General features: G+C 44.3%; 1 protein-coding gene across 1 annotated transcript in view; it reads right to left on the bottom strand.

The window, feature by feature from the left end:
* ZNF532 (zinc finger protein 532) overlaps positions 1-18,494 on the bottom strand; it is a 109,939-nt gene that overhangs the window by 21,416 nt on the left and 70,029 nt on the right. Inside the window, 2 exon segments of the mRNA XM_042910029.1 lie at positions 8,880-9,161; positions 13,063-13,225. Coding sequence (XP_042765963.1) covers positions 8,880-9,161; positions 13,063-13,225 — 445 coding nt within the window.

The following is an 18,494-nucleotide window of genomic DNA, read 5'->3' as shown; positions in this document are numbered from 1 at the left end:
ACACGAGGGGGTGGGTATGGAGCAGGCCGAGGCGAGGTGGCCAAGGGCTTCGCGGACTCCGCCTTCCACACACAGGGAGGCCCACCCAGGACGGACAGACAGACTCGTACTCCCCCGAGATCACCGCGGCGGCTGCGTGGGCATCTGCCCTAAAGCTCCGTCATCTGCTGGTGGGTCTCGTCTCCTGGGCTCGGATCACAGGGCAACTGGTCCTGTCAGGGACGCCCCGCCAGGACCCCCAGCAGCTCCGGCTCTGGGGGAGCTCTAAATCCTAACAGACTTTCAGAGGCAAGCCCAGTGGTCTAGTTACTGGGACTTAAGACATTTACACATCTGCCGCCTACTGTGTGCTACTAATTTTATTGTACAACCCTCGATTTGGGGTTCTACACTTAACATCCAACGGAATGTATAACAACATGCCCGGTCACACAGTGTAATCAGAAAACACGCATACCGTGACAATACAAGAAATTAACACAGGGGCGCCTGGGGGGCTCAGTCGGTTAAGCCTCGGGCTCTTGATTTTGGCTCAGGTCATGATCTCACAGGTTCGTGAGTTCAAGCCTCACATCGGCTCTGTGCTCACGGTGCAGAGCCTGCTTGGGATTCTGTCGCCCTCTCTCTCTGCCCGTCATCCACTTGTGCGCGCGCGCTCGCTCTCAAAATAAATAAAAATAAAAAATAGAAAAAAGAAGTTAATAGAGAAGGCCAGATTTTTCTTTAGACTATATAACTAGGCATATACCAATAAAGTATTTGCAGCCTTCAACCCTGTCTGAAGAAACACCTCCAGTGAGTTTACAGAAAATGCCTTCCAAAATGGCTGCAACAGACATCGACCAGATAGAAACATTTCACACCTAAAAGCAAATCTTCCCGAGAATCTGAAAAAAATAAAATAAAAATCTCTTCTGGCCAAAAACAAAATTTGGAATAACATATTTTTATTTGAGTCACATTGTGCAAATAACATTAATCTTTCTTAAACACGTTTTATTTTTCTTCATTTCCTGTCCCTTATGGAACAGCTAGTAAGTTTCCCACGTCGAAATTAGTTGCCCACTTGTCATTCATCTTCAAAATCAGAGTGCCCAATCTCCTAGTTCCTTCTCTGCATTTTTGATTTGACTTCCATTCTGTGAACCAAGGTCAATACCCACGTTAAGTGGGTGCGATAAACACACCCCAGGACACCACCTCGTTCATCAGACACTGTACAGGTGTGATGAACATTACTGGGTCATTCCCTCTCCTCCAGGGCACACAGGAGAACACACTCCTCAGTCTGCTACAAGTGGGTCTGGTCACGCGACTCATCGTGGCCACTGATGTGATGTGCGTCACACCCAGAATAAGGGTGTGTAAAGACCAGATGAGATACTCCAGCCTTCCCCCTCAACCCCTTGCAGTGACACCTATGCTGAAAGAAACTCCCTCGATCACGGAGTCATCGGTGGAAGGACAGCTGCCCCACGGAAGTGCCTGAACCCACAGCAAGCTCTGCGTGTGCAAAAAATACATTTCTATTGTATAAATCAATGGGCTTTACGGGATTTTACTGCCACACAGGGTAAACCAGGGGTTCTCAAAGGGCAGACTTGTAAGAAATACAAATTATCGGGTTCCATCCCAAACCTACTGAGTCAGAAACTTGCTGGGGGTGCAGCCCAGCAATCAGCCTTTGACCAAGCCCTCCAGGTGATTGTGAGGCACACTCAAGTGTTGAGAACGACTAACCAGAATCTGGTGCCAAATCAAAGGGCATTCGCTGCCTTGAGATGAATGCTTTATCTCTGCAGCTGCAAAGAGGGGTGGACTGTACTAAGATAGTCAAAGAATGACTGCTCATCTATGGCAGTTAAACCCTCCCTCTTGTGCCACATAGTATTTGGATTGTTTAAACCTAAATAAACATTTACTTATTAAGATGCACCTTGTGGGGCTCCTGGGTGACTCAGTCGGTTAAGCGTCTGACTCTTGGTCTGACCTCTTCAGCTCAGGTCATATTCCTGTGGCTTCGTGGGTTCAAGCCCCACGTCGGGCTCTGTGCTAGCTGTGCAGAGCCTGCTTGGGAGTCTGTCTCTCTGCCCTTCCCCCACGTGCGTTGCCTCTCTTTTTACTTATCTATAAATAAATAAAACTTCAAAAAAAAAAAAAAAGATTTACCTGGCAAAATCCCTCCCAGATTCTTGCGCTACAGTCAAAGTCACTGATCGGAATGCCGGGTAAAATCTGATCCAAAAATGGAGCTTTCTCCCAACACAGCAGTGAGCCTAGAGTCAGCTATAAATTCAATAGTTCATCCTGGCCCTTTTGTGCTATTTTACACAAAACAGTAGTAAGCGAGAGACTCTCAAAAGCTGCACTGAAACCCAGTTAGCCTCTCTCTGGCATTAGTTTACCTACCACCAAGTACCCTGGGAACAAAAGGAAATAAGATTTACCTGGAATCACCTGTCCTTAGTCTTTGTCAAATTCCTTTTCCTGGTGCTCAGAACCCAGCTACTCGACAATGTGGTCTCTGAAATGCTTGGGTTCGGTAAGGCAGGATGAACTTATCTGCCTGCAATTTTTCAGAATCAGCCCAACTTTCTCCTTTTACACAAGCACACCCCATTTTCCATGATTAAAATGTATATATCTATATTACCGCCTGCAAGTTCCTTCAGCTCCACGTAAAGGGGGAAAAGTGCATTTATTTACACTAGCGAGGGCCTTGCTCTCTCTCCTGGGCATCCACTTCTCCCTCAATGACACTAGTTCCATTTTCCCTAAAGAAGCAAAATAGGACAAAGTATTTTTGCCTTCTCTTGGTCAACTGTAAACAGAATCTTCCAGAAAACAATGGGCTGGTCTGTACTGCCCTTTTCCTTCATATTCTAGAAAATGTCTTCAATATTCCCTCCAACAACTGGATATATTTTACAAGCTGTGGCTTGCTGTAATTCCAAGAGCATCTGATAAGAATCCATGAACTGCCAAATACATTATTAGCTCACACTCAGTAAGTGAGAAGTCACTCTGAAGGTTCCTGCTTTTTTCCACCTATACCGTTTTCCCAATTATAGTTTCCCATGCTAAGTGATCAAATACATATAGGCAGTCTCTTGAAAATCTATGCTTCTCATTCTCAATAAAAGAAACCAGTCTCCTTGGAGAAATAAATGGTTGGCTGCAGGGCTGGAGTGGGGAAATCACAAGATGGTTCACAAATACGTGGAAGGAAGAAAGTAAGGAAGCCTCAAAAATGGGGGGTGTGTAGAAACGCCACAGGAGCCAACTTATGGGAGCTCCCAATGGCCAAATCTAAAATAATTTGAACAAAAATTAAAGAATGACAGTAACTTAGCTCCTCCTCCCAATTCTAGACACAGAACTGAAACTGGACCACATCTACACCTTCAAAGAATCTCAAAGAGTCTTGGAAGGTAAATTTCAATGGCATCCGAGTTCCATCATTCAGTAAATGCTCCTCTGTTTATGCTCTATTTAAAAAGTTCCATAATGATTCCTCAACATACAGGGGTACCTGGCAGCAAATGAGAAAATGGCTACGATTATCACAGATCACTTTGTAGTTTTCAAGATTTGAACACGTACAGACACCTTTTACTTTTTTATTTACTGTCAGGTTACATGAGTGCAGAATGCATGGTCTGTGAGAATGTTGCTGGCTGTTACCTCATTGAGGGGATCCTAATTTGAGGTTCCTAGAAGCCCCCTAAAAGTGACCAAGAAAGAATGTAAGTAGCTGAGCCTCTACAGTTGTACATAAAATTCTGTGTATTTGTACATTTATCTGGGAAAGGGCTCAACGCTGAGATGAGATCATCAGGTTAATAATACGTCTCATTTTCCTGTTTTTGTATTTGAGAGTACGGACATAGGAAAGATGAAGGGCTTTCTGTGGTCAAAAACTATTTAAAGCTCAAGCCTAGACTTGACTAACACAAAAGCCCTTTCCAAATGGGCAGGCGATGATCTGAGAACTTCTCTAATCGGGTAACTCCAAAGACAACACGCAAGGCACAGCATCACAAACCACAGAATCTACAATAATAAACCGATTTAGAACTTGTCCTCAAAGAGCTTATGATTTAAAAGGACAGCTAAAACCTGCCCATAGCAAGACACTAACATCAACTTTAGAAAGTGATTAATTTTATACCAGTTCCTCTGTATGGAATTTCTGTTAACAGTCATTTCTAAATGTGGCTGCTTTAACTATTCGTTTTTAAATAACTAAAATAAAGATCTGGCAAATTGTTTTTAAATTCTTACATCTAAGTTTTTAATGGACTCTCTGCCCCAAGTTTTCTTTTTTTAATTATTTGACTTCATATCAGATTATAACAACTTACTAAAAAATACATTAAAAAAAGCACAAAAAGTGGATACTGGGTTAATATTAGTTTTATATATATATATATATATATATATTTTAAAGAAATAAACTACCTACTAACTAACCAGTACAGCTGGAAACATGTTTTTGAATCTTGAAGACAAAGCTACTGAATTTCTTTGTTTTGGCATGGAACTCCGTACAAAATATTTTTTAGTAAAAATTTTTTGGATGGGAATTGAGAAGAGGAGAAAAAAAAAGGAAACAATTATTGAAACCAAAAAAGGCCATCTTAAAAGAGGAAGCAGTGAATTATCTTGGCATAAATTTTTAATCTCTGCCACACGGGCTTACTCCTAACTCAAAATCTTCTCTCCAAAATAATCATCGTACTAATAGCAATAAAATTCCAGCAAATTGCTGTATTGTGGTTGGCAGAATGTGTTTATGTTATTCTCAAAAGGACTCTATCCACGCATATATTTATTTTTAAAGGCATGATTACAGTATTAACGTCAAGTATTCCTTCACGGTTCACTGGTTCAGAACATGTACCTGGTGTCATAACGTGATATTTCACTGGGGGATCCAGTAAAATCAGATCTTTCCAATAACTTCTCGCCTGATTGAAGTAAAATAGTATGCTCTCCCGGGACAGTTGGCCAGACACAATTGTCAAATCCCTTATAACTTCATGTTTATATCTCACCTTAAGTCCAGAAGGATTGGAGGCTGTTTTTCGCCTCACGTGCAGTTTTCACTAGATATCTATAAGACAGGACCCTCTGAGGTCACTAAAGTATGCAATACTCCCATTTTAAAGAAGAGGAAGTTAAGTCTTAAGAGGTTAGGTGTCCTTCAAGTCAGTTACTCGTACTTGATCCATTTATTCGAGAAATATTTATTGGCTGCCTATGAGCTAGGAACAGAAGCCCCCAAAGACTTTTTGGACGGGAACTGAAGAGAGGAAGAAGCATAAAGCATCTACTGTGAGCAGACGTAAGAGGCAGCCTTCGCAGAGTGGTAAGAGATACGGTAAGGGAAGCTCAGGCTGCCACAGAAACCTGCAGGAAGAAGGGAGCAAGGAAGGCTTTCCAGACGGGGTGAGGTCTGAAGCTGAGACCCAAAGGACTAAGAGAAGTTTGCCACCAGAAGGGTGCACTCCTTCAAGTTAAGACCACCACCAAAAAGCCCCAGAGACGAATGGGCAAACAGTGTTTCAAGCCAGGGGGGCAGCCACGCTTGTCTAACGTGCCCCATGTGAGACGCGGCCGGAGGAAGGCGCATCAGAGGACACGAGGGAGCCACCGGACGACTGAGGGCAGTGGGGACGCGACACTGCACGATCGGAAAGCCCTCTCTGGCCACAGTGAGAATAATCATCAGGCAACAATGAGGGTGGCCTGAACAAAGATAAACGGGTGGACCGGAAGGGATGAAACGCATGGATGGCTGAGGGAGGCGGCCAGGGAGAAGGAAGGAACCACCAAGTCAGGTCAGACACCAAGCTTCTGGTGGCAAAGGTTGGGGGGCGGGGGGGGGGGGAGTGCTGGAAGCAGCTTGGGTTCCAAGCTGGACAGGCTAAGAGTTGCTGGGAATTATCCAAGAGGCTGAAACATTCGATAAGCGGCTGGATTTGGGGACTGGAATGCAGCAAGGAACCACGGCTGGAGATGGAGATTTGGAAGCTATGCACACATATATGAGAAGTGAAGCCACGAGACTAACTGAAATCTCCCAGAGACAGTGGAATGTTTCCAGAACAGAAACCCGATGGGTGTTCTAGCAACCGGGAGAAAACCCAGGAGGGAGAGCAGTGTTCAACACTTAGGGTAGAAAATGCTTTTAAAAAGCCCTGCCAATTGTGTGAATTACGGGGGGGGGGGGGGGGGGCGCTGCCAAATGAGGAAAAGACTGACAAATGTCGAGCTGCCTCGACAGTTAAGGAGGTGGGTTTTGTGACAAGGTGGACCTGAACCCCAAAGGTGGCCGAGGAGGAGGAACCAGGAGTGGAAAAGGGCAGCCAGAAAGGAGCCTGCTTGACCATCAGAAGGGAAGAGACAGAAAAGACAGAGGGCAGGGGATCGGAGGCTTGCAGTTTAAATGGGGAGAGGTGACGCAAGGGTTCGGACAGGAGGCAAGAAGAACGGGAACAGAGACGAGAAGCCTGTAGGCGGGCTGTCGGGAGGTGCAGGGATCTGGTCTGGTTCAGAATGGCGGAAGTCGGGTACAGATTGCTGACACACGGTCCGCACTCTGTACGTTTCACCGCTTTGTGAAGACATGTCGTTCCTTTCCCTTCCCCACCTCCTCGCAGGTCTCTCCAGGCGTGTGAGCGGCACTGAAAATGGGATCTGATCTCAAGTGCCGCATTCCAAGAGGCAGGCTCTCAACTTCCTCAAAGCTAATCCTAAAACCTACTACGCCCAACGCTTCCTCGGACGAACGGCTGCCTCTAACGGAAGGTACCCACGCCGTGCCCGGCACATCGGCACGCACGGCCAGCTCAGGGCGGTGTCTTATGCTCCTGTCCTACGGCAAACAGTTCGAGTTAGTGTTAAATTTCATCATCCCACCACATCTTTCTCGGAGCTGTCTCCTCATCTTTTATTCTAGACCCAGTGACTGTCGGATGTGCAAAATAAAGGTAGTTTAAAAAAAAAAGAACAGAAAAAAGAAGAAGAAATTTGGAAATGTTCCAAGTTGGTTACAAAGATCTCAGATGTGTAAGAAATGAAAGCTCTGGGCTCCTTAGATCGAGGTCTGCTCCTGTTTTGGTATTTGTAAAGTCCGGTTTGGATGCCAAGAAAAAAAGACGTTTCCTAGAATCACCACAATGGGCGTGGAAAGGTAACTACAGGTAGTGTATTTATACAGTAGATTAACCAAGTACTGCCCCTTAAGAACTACTCAGTATTTGCAGTGAATATTGTTATGACCCTCAAGTTGAGATGATTATATAAGCAACGTGTTACTAAAGCCATATATATTCTGTAAGTAGTTTTTCCATGAAGAGACACCGAATTAAGTGTAGTCAGACCAAATAACATCTTTTTGCAGTGTGATCAATGCTCAGAGACAAGTTCGTACCATTTGGAGACGGCAGTGAGGTAAAACACGTCAACCACATGCGCTGCTCAAATAAAACAGTATAAATGAGACGACAAAGTCATTGTCAAAACACTTAATTTAACAAACTTTTCAAGGATCTAGTATATACTAATTACCAACCAACTCCTATGTACTTTTTACACAGGCTCCCCAAGGAGAACTATTTGGTTTTATTGCCTTAAGTTAAAGCAATGGAGATGATTTTTTTAAAAGTATACTGTATCTGAACCCAATGGTGGATCATAGTATTACAAAGAGAAACCAGCCCCCATTAGGTGCCTTGGGATTTGATACAAAAAGAATACAGCACCTATTCTTATCTAAAAATTCAACCGGGGTCTAATCAAATTTCTAAGAATTATGGGATAAAGAGAAGCAAATTAAACAACGTCAAAAGGAAGCAATTACCCACATCCAGAAACGGGGGTGACATATAAAGGATGTATAGTCCAATTTTTTAAACAAATCAATAGCACATTAAAAAAATAAAATTGAGGGAGAACTACTACAGAGTAAGAGATTTAAGTTACACAAAAACCAAGTGCAATGCACACTCTTTCTAGAACAATCCAACTTAGAAACCACCAGAAAAACATTACAAAATAATCTTGCTAGATTTATTAGGTCTAACAACGGGCGTTTAAAAAATGCTTAGTAGTTGGAGACATGTACTTACTATTTTAAACAGAATATAAATATTGCAACTCAGGGGCGCCTGGGTGGCTCAGTCGGTTAAGCGGCCGACTTCGGCTCAGGTCATGATCTCGTGGTCTGTGAGTTCGAGCCCTGCGTCAGGCTCTGTGCTGACAGCTCAGAGTCTGGAGCTTGCTTCAGACCCTGTGTCTCCCTCTCTCTGACCCTCCCCCGTTCATGCTCTGTCTCTCTCTGTCTCAAAAATAAATAAACGTTTAAAAAAATAAATAAATATTGCAACTCAGATTTTTTATTGATTTTGAGGTATAAAGCCTCTCCTGTAGAATTTAAGGAAGGATGAGGTACATTTTTCTCACTACCAAACTCTGCAAAGAATCACATTATGTCATACAAACACTCCTAACGGGGGCATCTGGGTCACTCCCGTTGGTTAACCGACTCTTGGTTTCGGCTCCCGTTCATGATCTCATGGTTCGTGAGTTCCAGCCCCACATCGGGCTCTGCGTTTAAAGCACAGAGCGTGCTTGGGATTTCCCTCCCCACCCCGCCCCCCCGCCCCTCCTTGGCTTGCTCTCTCTCTCTCAAAAAATAAATATTAAAAAACAAAACAAAACAAAGATCTCCTAACCGTTTTCAAAACATCGCTTTCTTTCTCTCCTCCTTTCTTCCTGGTTCGTTAATTCCTGGTAGAGCTGAGCTCCCAGGTGATGGGGGTCTGCCAGGCCCGTGCCCTTCCTCGCACTAACGGGGTGACCTCCGCTCTTACCTTCCCGTGCTCCTTTCTCACGTGGGAAATGTAAACATCTCTCTGCGTGAACAAGCGGCCACACTCCCAACACGTCCACCCGGGACTGGCCACCTTCTTGGGTTCCATGGATTTTTTCACAGGTGATGGAGACTTCTTTTCCAATTTCTCTTTCCCGTTCGTGGCTCTGGTATCCTCTTTGTTTTGATTTGCTGAATTTTGAGTTGCAGGCTTAATGCTCAAAGGCAAGTTTATACCCAAGTTTGGAGGCCCTTCAATACTTTTCAATGTTCCATGCATAGACTATGTTACAAAAAGAAAAGAAATATCTATCACAAATCGTTACCACTGAGAGAAAGCACGTGTGGACTATCTTAACACATTATAGATATTCCAATATGATGTTATATTCATTCAGAAACATTTCTTAATACAGGAAGAAGAAAACCGAAGTGAAATACACACTTGAAAAGAGACAAAGGGGAATTAACTTTTATGGCTGCTCTAAGCGATGCATTTTTAGTTTCAAATAACTTCTGAAAGCCTGTGCCATTTTTAAATTCTTAAAAAAAAAAAAAAAAAAAAAAAAAAGCCTTCTGTATTGAGTCCAAATTATTCCTGGCTGCCTATCCTCCCCCAGGGAACCCGTGAGTCCTCTGCAACACACTCTTTCTGGGGAAGAACATTTTACTTTCACGTCTATCCAGAAACGCGTGAAAAGGCTGACACCGGGGCAGGTATTCAAGACCCCCAGCCAATCACCTTTAACAAGACCCTGCGACAAGAACAAAGCCTTCTCCCTCCCTTTCGTACCTTCTGCATTCTTGGAACACTTGGAAGAGTCTGGGTTTTTGCTGGGGAGTTTCGGGGGTCATTTCAATCTCCCTACAGCCTACTCCGGTCTCTCTCTTCTTACCGATACCACCCAGGCTTGTGGACTGTCTACAGCAGATGCAGATACTCAAAAAGCCTCTTACAATTGCTTAGAGTGTTTATGATCATTCATGTAACAGCCACGACAGCTATCTGAACTTACACTCGCAGGATTCCAATTTCTAATGGGGTAAAATTAGTGCCATCTGGGTCTAAAGATCAGCTTGCTTTGGTTTTTGTTTTGTGTTCTAGAAGCAGAGTTCCCCCTCACCAAACCCTCCCTGCCCCCCCCCCCAAAAAAGGAGGGAAATCAGTCCGTGCCTCAATGATGTAGGTAGGATTTATCTTTTGAACAGGGCCTTCTCACGTAGCCAGCATTCAGGCTTGTAGCTACTAGCCTCAGAGTCCTGAACCTGTAGAACCTACAGAGGGATACAACGCGACACACGTTTCCGAATGAGCCCGGGGTCTCCTACGTCCCACAGACTCACACTGAATAGATCTCGGCTCCACAGTCTTTCTTGAGTGTTCAAGTAAGAAGGTGTTGCCTCAGCATGCTTTCCATCAGAGTTTCTCAGGAAAGCCTGCCTCAAAGCAGTGCCAAGAATTCACCAACCTTCGTCAGTACTGTCTTACCCCAGAAGGAAAAAGAGGGTCTGTCATCATGTCATGAGCAGGGGCCACACCAGTCCACCCAGAGGACACTTAAACTGGTCTCTCAAAAGGGCCTGGGAGGAATATCTGATGTCCTTTGGCAAGAGAAAATCTGGGGCGAGACGTGATCTCTTGGTGGCCAAAAGGCTGTGCATTGGCCTTTTTCAAAACAGAAGCCAGGTTTTTCATTTTTAACCATTTAAACCCCAAAGAAAGCAAACCTCAAAATTTTCTAGCAAATTTTTCATACATTTCTAGGCAAATACATTTTTGACAAATGAAAGTTGAGGAGAGGGTGATGTATTAAAATATTCTTCTGAAAAAAAATAAACAAAAAATAAAATAAAATAAAATAAAATAAACAAAACATTCTTCTGTAAGCTGACCTTGCAGGGCTACAGAAATTACAGAAAAGCAGCCAAAAATTCGGCTGTGCAATGAAATGTGTGCTAAAATGGAAATTTCTAATTCGCTCATTTCATTTTCACGTCACAAGTAAAAATAACATTGTTTGGTAAAAACAAGTATCTTTTTTTAATAAAAGAAATACAACTTAATTCTTAGAACTGACCTTTCCTTAGGTCCTGTAACCACAAATACCTTGAATGATTGTAACTTAGAATTTGCTTTAAATGTAAATGCCAACATGTCTACGCATGGGATCCTATGCAGTGAATAAATCTATGCTTTGGCAGAAGAAATGATACGAATTGGGGGTGCCTGGGTGGCTCAGTCGATTGCGCGTCCAACTCTGGCTCAGGTCATGATCTTGCGGTTCATGAGTTCAAGCCCCACATCGGGCTCTGTGCTGACAGCTTAGAGCCTGGAGCCTGCTTCAAGTTCTGTGTCGCCTTCCCTCCCCCGCCACCTCTGTTTCTCCCTTGCTGGCACTCTGTCTCTCTGTCTCTCTCTCTCAAAAATAAAAATTTTTAAAAAAATAAAAAAAAAAAAAGAAATGATACGAGTTGGATTAAATTAGGCAAATAAAGATCTACCTTTACATGAACATGTATGTGGGGAAACACTGTTCCTCTCCTTTCTCTTAATTCTTTCCTTGTGAAAAACTGAACAGCACAGCTAGTGATATAAATAAAGTCACACAAACTGGTGTAGATCTTAAAAATAAAACACAAAAATAGGGGGCCCCTAAAACTTTACCTTTATTCTCACCCATCCCCAAACACATAAAGAAAGGCAGGGTATTTTAAATGTATGGAACATACTTGAAATGAGAACATAAGTGAGCATTCCCACTGTTTTCGTATCATGTAGTCTTATAAAGGTTCAGGTGAATAAAAACAATTCTTTCGTCCTTGTGGCCATGGGATTTGCCACTCCTCTTCAGTCTCTATTTCTTGGAACCTTGTATTCCTCCAAATTCACTATTAACACAAGGAAGACCCTAACCGCAAAGTCGATGACCCCACTTTCCAGATGTTGTGGGTTTTTTTTTCCTGGTCATTCACTAAATAAATATTTGTTGTCAAGACAGTTTTGTAATTTTAGTGAAAACCTTTGAAGTAACTGAAGAGGATTTTACTGCACTTCAAGTGATGATCAGGAAACCTATCTCCCATGCATTGATTCACCCTAGTAATGCCCCAGTGCCACCCCCTTCTCCCGGCTGCCAACCAGCAGACCCTCTGAGACGTTAGGTTCGTTGCAGTAGGCAGTTACACTATGTGAGCGCACATAGGCTCAACACGGGAAATTTCAAGGATTAACGGTCCATTCATTTAACTACCATGAGACTAGACTAATTCAGAGACCCTCATCTGCTCTTGAAACTGACCTTTCTCGTATAATGTATTAAAAAAGAGAAGAACTAAGAGAAAGAGAGATGGAGTTAATGATGCTGGGCCTGTTATTTTCTCTTTTTAAAGAGTCAAGTCCCTTTAAGCTCTGAGGGCTGCTGGATATTATCTCCTAATCACATGGGAATAAAACTGCTTACCCCATCACAGTGGGCAGTTAAGAGACTAGGACTCAAGCTCTGTCCATCATGAGCTTAAAAGGCTGTGAAGAGATTTAGGCGCCCCTTTTGGGTGTTGGGGGTGGGTTATCCAAACTGGACATTTATTTCATTAACTGAACACTCACCAGGTACCAGACACTGGGCTGTACCCAGCACATTTCACTATCAATTTACATGCAACCTTGATAGAAAGAAAAAAAAAAAAAGACTAAAAGGACCAGGGGCATCCATTATAATGCAAATTTAACTGCTTAAATAATCTCAAGGGAAGACCCTCGTTTTCCTAAATACACCGGTATCTGTAACGAATTAACACAATTCGCCAGAGTCCTTGTCTATTTCTAAAGCCTGTACAAGACGGACTTCTCAAAGAAAAGTAAACTGCATCGTCATCGTTTTCACATGTAGGACAAAAAAAAAAAGAACCCTAATACTTTATTTTTCTTTTAGAATCCCAGGGCATTCATCTGTTACTCTGCGTTGATCTTTCATGGTGACCCAGATCAGGACTCAGGAGTAAGCGGCGTCAGTCAAGCGAACGTCTGGCGGCCGCATTCTGTAAACTGCTCAGTACCAACATCAGTACCCTTCCCTTCCCTCAACAGCATGCAGCTTCCTCGGCATCTACAGCTCAGCCTTGACTCGTGATCAATGAATGTGGGTCTGCGATTCACTTAACGGACACGAGAGATGCGCACACACCTTGATATGGTCCATCATGAGTTGCTTCTGTGCATATAAAAGGGAACAGTCGGGACACTTGAAAACAGACACCTTCTGGTTTTCGATGTGTTGGTCAAAGTGGCGATACAGCAGGGTTTGCAGGGTAAACACAGTGTCGCACATGGAACACTTATAAATTATTCTAAAACAGAAGAAGTGTGTGGACAGGTCAGTCAGCCCTCAACTCCGAAGCCGAGGGAACTGTTACTTTATATCTCAAGGGGGCAGAGGCAGCGAGAACACGTAAACACGGTAAAAAGAACAAAAACAGTTTAGCTTTGAAACAAACTTCTGAAGGCAACTGGCATCACTCAAGCGCAGACCAATCTTCACAGCTTGAGTAAAGGTGCATTCAACCGCCTTTGCAGTGAAGTCTAAATTAATGACCATTCTGTTACTTACACATCTACATCTGACACTTGTTTTGTTTTGTTTTTTACAAGATCTTCGCTTGTTCGTTATTTTAACACAGAGCAAAAGAACCCTTGATTTTTTTTTTTTTCAAGTATTCTTTAAGATAGGACCAGGAACACAGCTGGATGGTGGTCCCCTAACTTGATAAAGAATTTTGTTAATGAACTTAAGTCGGGCTGTTCAGCTCTGATGCTTGCATAAGCTGTTACTTGCCCCAAGTTTTCTTTTCGAGTTCGTAACAATTTTACACTGAAATCGCAGTATTTCTCTACGTGTTCTTCATAAGGAAAGCCCTATGACAGTAAACAATTATACACCAAAAAAAAAAAAAAAGAAAGAAAGGAAAGAAACAGAAAAGAAAATCCATACCACAGTTGCTTCAACACTTGAATGTCTGCTGTGTTTAAAATGGTTTAGAACACGGTCTACTACGAACCATTTCTGTACCTTACTGCCAAGCAACCTCCTTAAAAACTAATTCGTTATACCCGAACCTTCTGAACATAATCCCCTCTACTGAAGCTCAGGCAGGAGGGAAAGTACTAGACTCCCCCGCTACCAAACCTCTGCCTCCAGGGGCTCTTCTGGTGGTTCATGAACCTATATGTCCAGGATGGGTCACCTTTCTTCAGTGACTGTTCCAGGTCTCCCTGGTCCTCAGGGGAGGCCCCAGGGACCCCTGTACTGCCTTGGAAGGAGAATGGCGAGAAGAACAAAGAATCCTCGGAGCTGAGGAAAATGGCAGAGAAACACTGACGGAAGGGACAAGTCAGAGAGGAAAAAAGCCACATTGTGCTTCTGTTTGCTATTTCTACAGCAAAGCAAAGAAAGGCATGCCTCTGGAAACCCCATGTCTTTCCTCTCAGGGTCTTCTCAAGAAAGCACTTCTCGCTTCGTGGTTCTATCAAAACATTACAGATTTAACTTTTTTCCCCCTTTTTCCACATAAAATTTATAAGTTTAATTGGATTGAGCGGCACGGGTTTTCCAAGGTCTCGACATATTAGTAATTTAGCGCAGATCACGAGCACATGTGACTGGGGAGGGGAGGGATGTTCTTGTTTGTCTGTTTGTTTTTAGGACTTCGTGACCTCGCCACGCACTCGAAGGAGGCACACAAGTGATGTTGTCATCATTAAATTGACCAAGTGACAAGGATGTTCATTTCCTCACTATTTAAAATCGCTTAGAATTGAAAGTAGCCCCAACATCCGGTAATATTAAGTACTAAAGTCAGAGCAACTATGTGATTTTTTAAGAAGTATGCTATGGACGTATACCAATGACTGGACTTTCGTGAAAACGAACACAATACGTAACAAGGCAATATGTACGATATGACCACATCCTTCTAAGGGCATAGAAAAGAAGCAGAAGGTTATAGAACTGTCACCTCTGCGGGATGGTATTACAGGTTTTCTTACTGTTTTCCTGGTCTGTACTTCTCAGTTTTTCTGTTATTAGCATAGAGCAGTAAGAAGAAAAGAACAGCCTCAGGAAGAGAATGAAAACTTACTAGCTAGGCTAAGAGAGGTTTCCTCAGGATTCTATTCTTACATTTTCAGAAATAACTATTTCATGAAAAACGGCATGGTTCCTTCTATTCGTGCCACATTCCTTTGGGGAGGGGTTTTTGTTTGCTTTGATTTTTATGCTTCCTACCTCATAGCAAAGGAAAGTATAAGAGAGGAGATCAACTATTTACCTAGGCATTTTTCTGGGGAACAGTTTGCCGGTAGAATACCGGGACACCGCCCCACAAACTGCTAACTCGTATGAAGGGGGAGGTGATGGCTTTCTAGAGGAGAGATCTGGCGGACACCCACTTGGCCAGATGATGAAGTCAGAACTTCCACGGGAAGCACAGACAGGCAGCATGTGTCTCTGATATAACATAATGAGGAGTTTCCTGCCAGGAGGACGTGTCCTGAGTCCAGCTACAAGAAGGCCGTGACGGATGGGGATCATCCCAAGAACGAAAGGCCAGTGTCCTCTTTTGGATGACCAAAGACAGGAGAGGCAGGGAAAGAGCAAGCAACTGTTCCAGAGGGAAGAACGAGACAGGACCGTTAAATGCAGAACAAGCTTCTGGATAGGATTTTGAACCTGAACCAAACCAAAAAAAAAAGATATTTTCTCATTTATTAGAGAAATTGTAATGGGGTCTAAGCACCGGGCAGGAATGCGCCCAACACCGATTTCTGATTGGGACGGCTAAATGGTGGGGACATCCCTGGCTGTCCTTTTTGGGAGGAGAGGCAGAACACCGATATTTATGTCATGCTGCCCGTTATTCCTGAACACGAGAAAAAGAGACTCGGGGAGAACGAGACAGTGGAGTAACATTAAACGTCGTGAATGCTGACAATTAGGGAATGTGGGGGAGGGGGAGGGACGTCAGTGTCTCTATAGAGTCCTTCCAGCTTTTCCGTAGGACAGAAACTAAAAAATGTTCAAATGGTGCTCGTGTTAAAAAAAAACAAAGCCCAAATAAACGAGCCTCATTGACACAGAGTTAGACCATGACGATCCCGACTGACAATGGAAGAAAACCACAGGGGACAGCCAGGCCGGGGAGGGAAGGTAGGCGGGCAAAATGTGTGGGTAGAGCATGGTGAGGGAACAGACAGAATCATAGCGTGGCTGGATTCCCAGGCTGTGGGGCTGGCGGCGGAGGTCCTACAGGGTCGTAATGGGCTCTGAGAGCCAAACTTCTAAGTGTGACTGAATCCCACCCTGGTGGCAGGACTGAGGGAACGGTCGGATAGGATAACCAGGCCAGGGGGTGGGGTGGCGGGGAACCGAAGAGAAGTGGGGAGGGCAGCGGAAGGGGTTAAAAAGAACTAGAAGGCTAAAAGCAAATGCCCACGCTCAGGTCCAACCCACAGCCTGCTCCCCTTGAAACCGGGTGCTACCCTTGAAACACATGCAACAGCAAATGGAATGAAACGTCCCCAGCTCTGAAATCACCACCACAAACCTCCTCCTTTACTGCCACTGACTAAGCGCCAAGCACCGTCCTGAGCAACACCTGACAGTGTCCACACCTTGCACAGGCGAACCACCGATGGGCGTAGAGAGATGGGATCTGCTCGATGCTGCACAAGGCCTAGGGCCCCGGTTCAAACGCAGCTCTGTCGGACCCCAAAGCCCTCCGCCCAGTGGCGACCACAACTTTGCACGTGCTTTATTCCGAAACTCTGTCTCTTATGTAATTCTCGACTTTGGAGTTCTCCCTTCCCCACTGGCACAGACATTTAGGGTGGCAAACGAAAGGATGGCACAAAGTAGCAAAAAACCTGCTGTTCATCAAGGAATATATGAGAATAGACACACAGCTCTATCGCCATGAAATCCAGAAACGGATGTTCAGAATGATCTGGAATCACCCAGGAAAGATTAAAGGGTGCTCACGGTTTTAAAGTGACCCCACACTGAAAAGCAAGAAACAAACACGGGAACAGCAAGTACCTGGCATATGAGAAATACTACATAAACGTTACATAAAAAATTTTTTTTAAATAAACAAAATCTCGCATTGTCCTTTTCAATTTGAGGTGCTGGGACTGCAGGGCCTTATGGGTGCGTTTTCAGACCTCCACATATTCTCTAAAGGAAATGGGGGAGTGGAGTATTTTTATACTGATCTTTTAAGTTAATGCACATCACTTGCATAATGATGAGTCACTTGCATAACTGCCTGTTACGGGCCAAATACTGCTAAGGGACTTCGATGCCTGAGTTTCCAACGCAGTCAGGGCTACTGATTTGGGGGGGGCTGCCCTGAGATGCAGGGCAGAGATGGATTTAATGTCAAAAGGAAGCTTCTGAGTCAACCGTACGCCAGACAGCATTCCAGCAGGCCACAGGAAGGAAGGTTTCCCAAGAGCCTGAACTGGGAGAGGCGGCAGGCAAGAGGGATCTCAAGGCACGCTGTGGTCCAGTCGTGACAAACAAAGATAGAAAGAGCCCGAGAAGCAGCACCTGGTACCACAGCCAAGCCGCGGGGAAGGACGCGCTCCAGCCAAGCACCATCGTCACCCTGAATCAATGAAGTTAAGTTAAAGTTCACTGCTTTGGCAGTTTTGTCGTATTTCACAAACAATATCGTATTTTGTCGTATTTTGTCGATTTCAGTGAAGTTCGATTTATTGGAAGAAAGAACCAAATTAAAAAAAAACCTATTAACTGGGGGCAAGATACTGCTTTAGTGTCCAGAAGCCCTTACTACCACGAACACCAAAGACTGTTTTACTAGAACTCACTGAAGTGCGTCTTCAGGGTCAAGACACCAAGGGCTACATGGATCACCCAACCTGCAGTTTGAGGATCCACAGAGATCAGAGCGAAGGTCCCGCTAGAACAGAAGCCCATTTTATCGTAGTTCTTTTAGCAAACAGACGCATTCCTGTAGCGTCCAGTCATTAATATCTCCCCCACACTAAAGGTTACAATGCAAGCCAGACGTACATGACATGGAATATCCAAATCTTCCCTCCAAGCTTTCCTGGACTGTGGATGGGGTGAAACCCAGCGATAGCCTGGGGCAGCAAATCTAGCCTCACGTCACGATCAGATGCCACACTGCCACAAATAATACTGGAATAAAGGAGCCTGGCCAAGAGCAGCTAATCCAGTGCTGTGTACATGACAAAGAGGAAATGTGGAAAGGACCAGTGCTACTGAGCCCCCTCTGTGCTCCAGACAGAGGGACTGTGTGCCACGCATCTTAAATGTCACCTCCTCTCTGCCTCACACAAGCTCTGGGACGGAACGCTACCCTCACTTTACAGGGGAGAAAATGGAAGTTGAAACAGAGCCCGTGATGGTCCCAGATCTCACAGCTGGTGGGGGGGTGGCAGGACTCTGCGTCCAAGGCCCACGTTCCCTCCTCTCTGTTAAGCTGCCTGTAACGCAGGCAGGCAGCCCTCGTCTGCTGAAGCAGACGCTTCGTCCTTAAAGACTCAATAAAGCAAAAACTACAAAATAAGGAGCAA

Source organism: Panthera leo, chromosome D3 (genome assembly GCF_018350215.1).
Source record: "Panthera leo isolate Ple1 chromosome D3, P.leo_Ple1_pat1.1, whole genome shotgun sequence".
NCBI classification, from domain to species: Eukaryota; Metazoa; Chordata; class Mammalia; order Carnivora; family Felidae; genus Panthera; species Panthera leo.
Note: the sequence above shows the minus strand (reverse complement) of the source record. Positions and strands in the feature narration are given on the sequence as shown.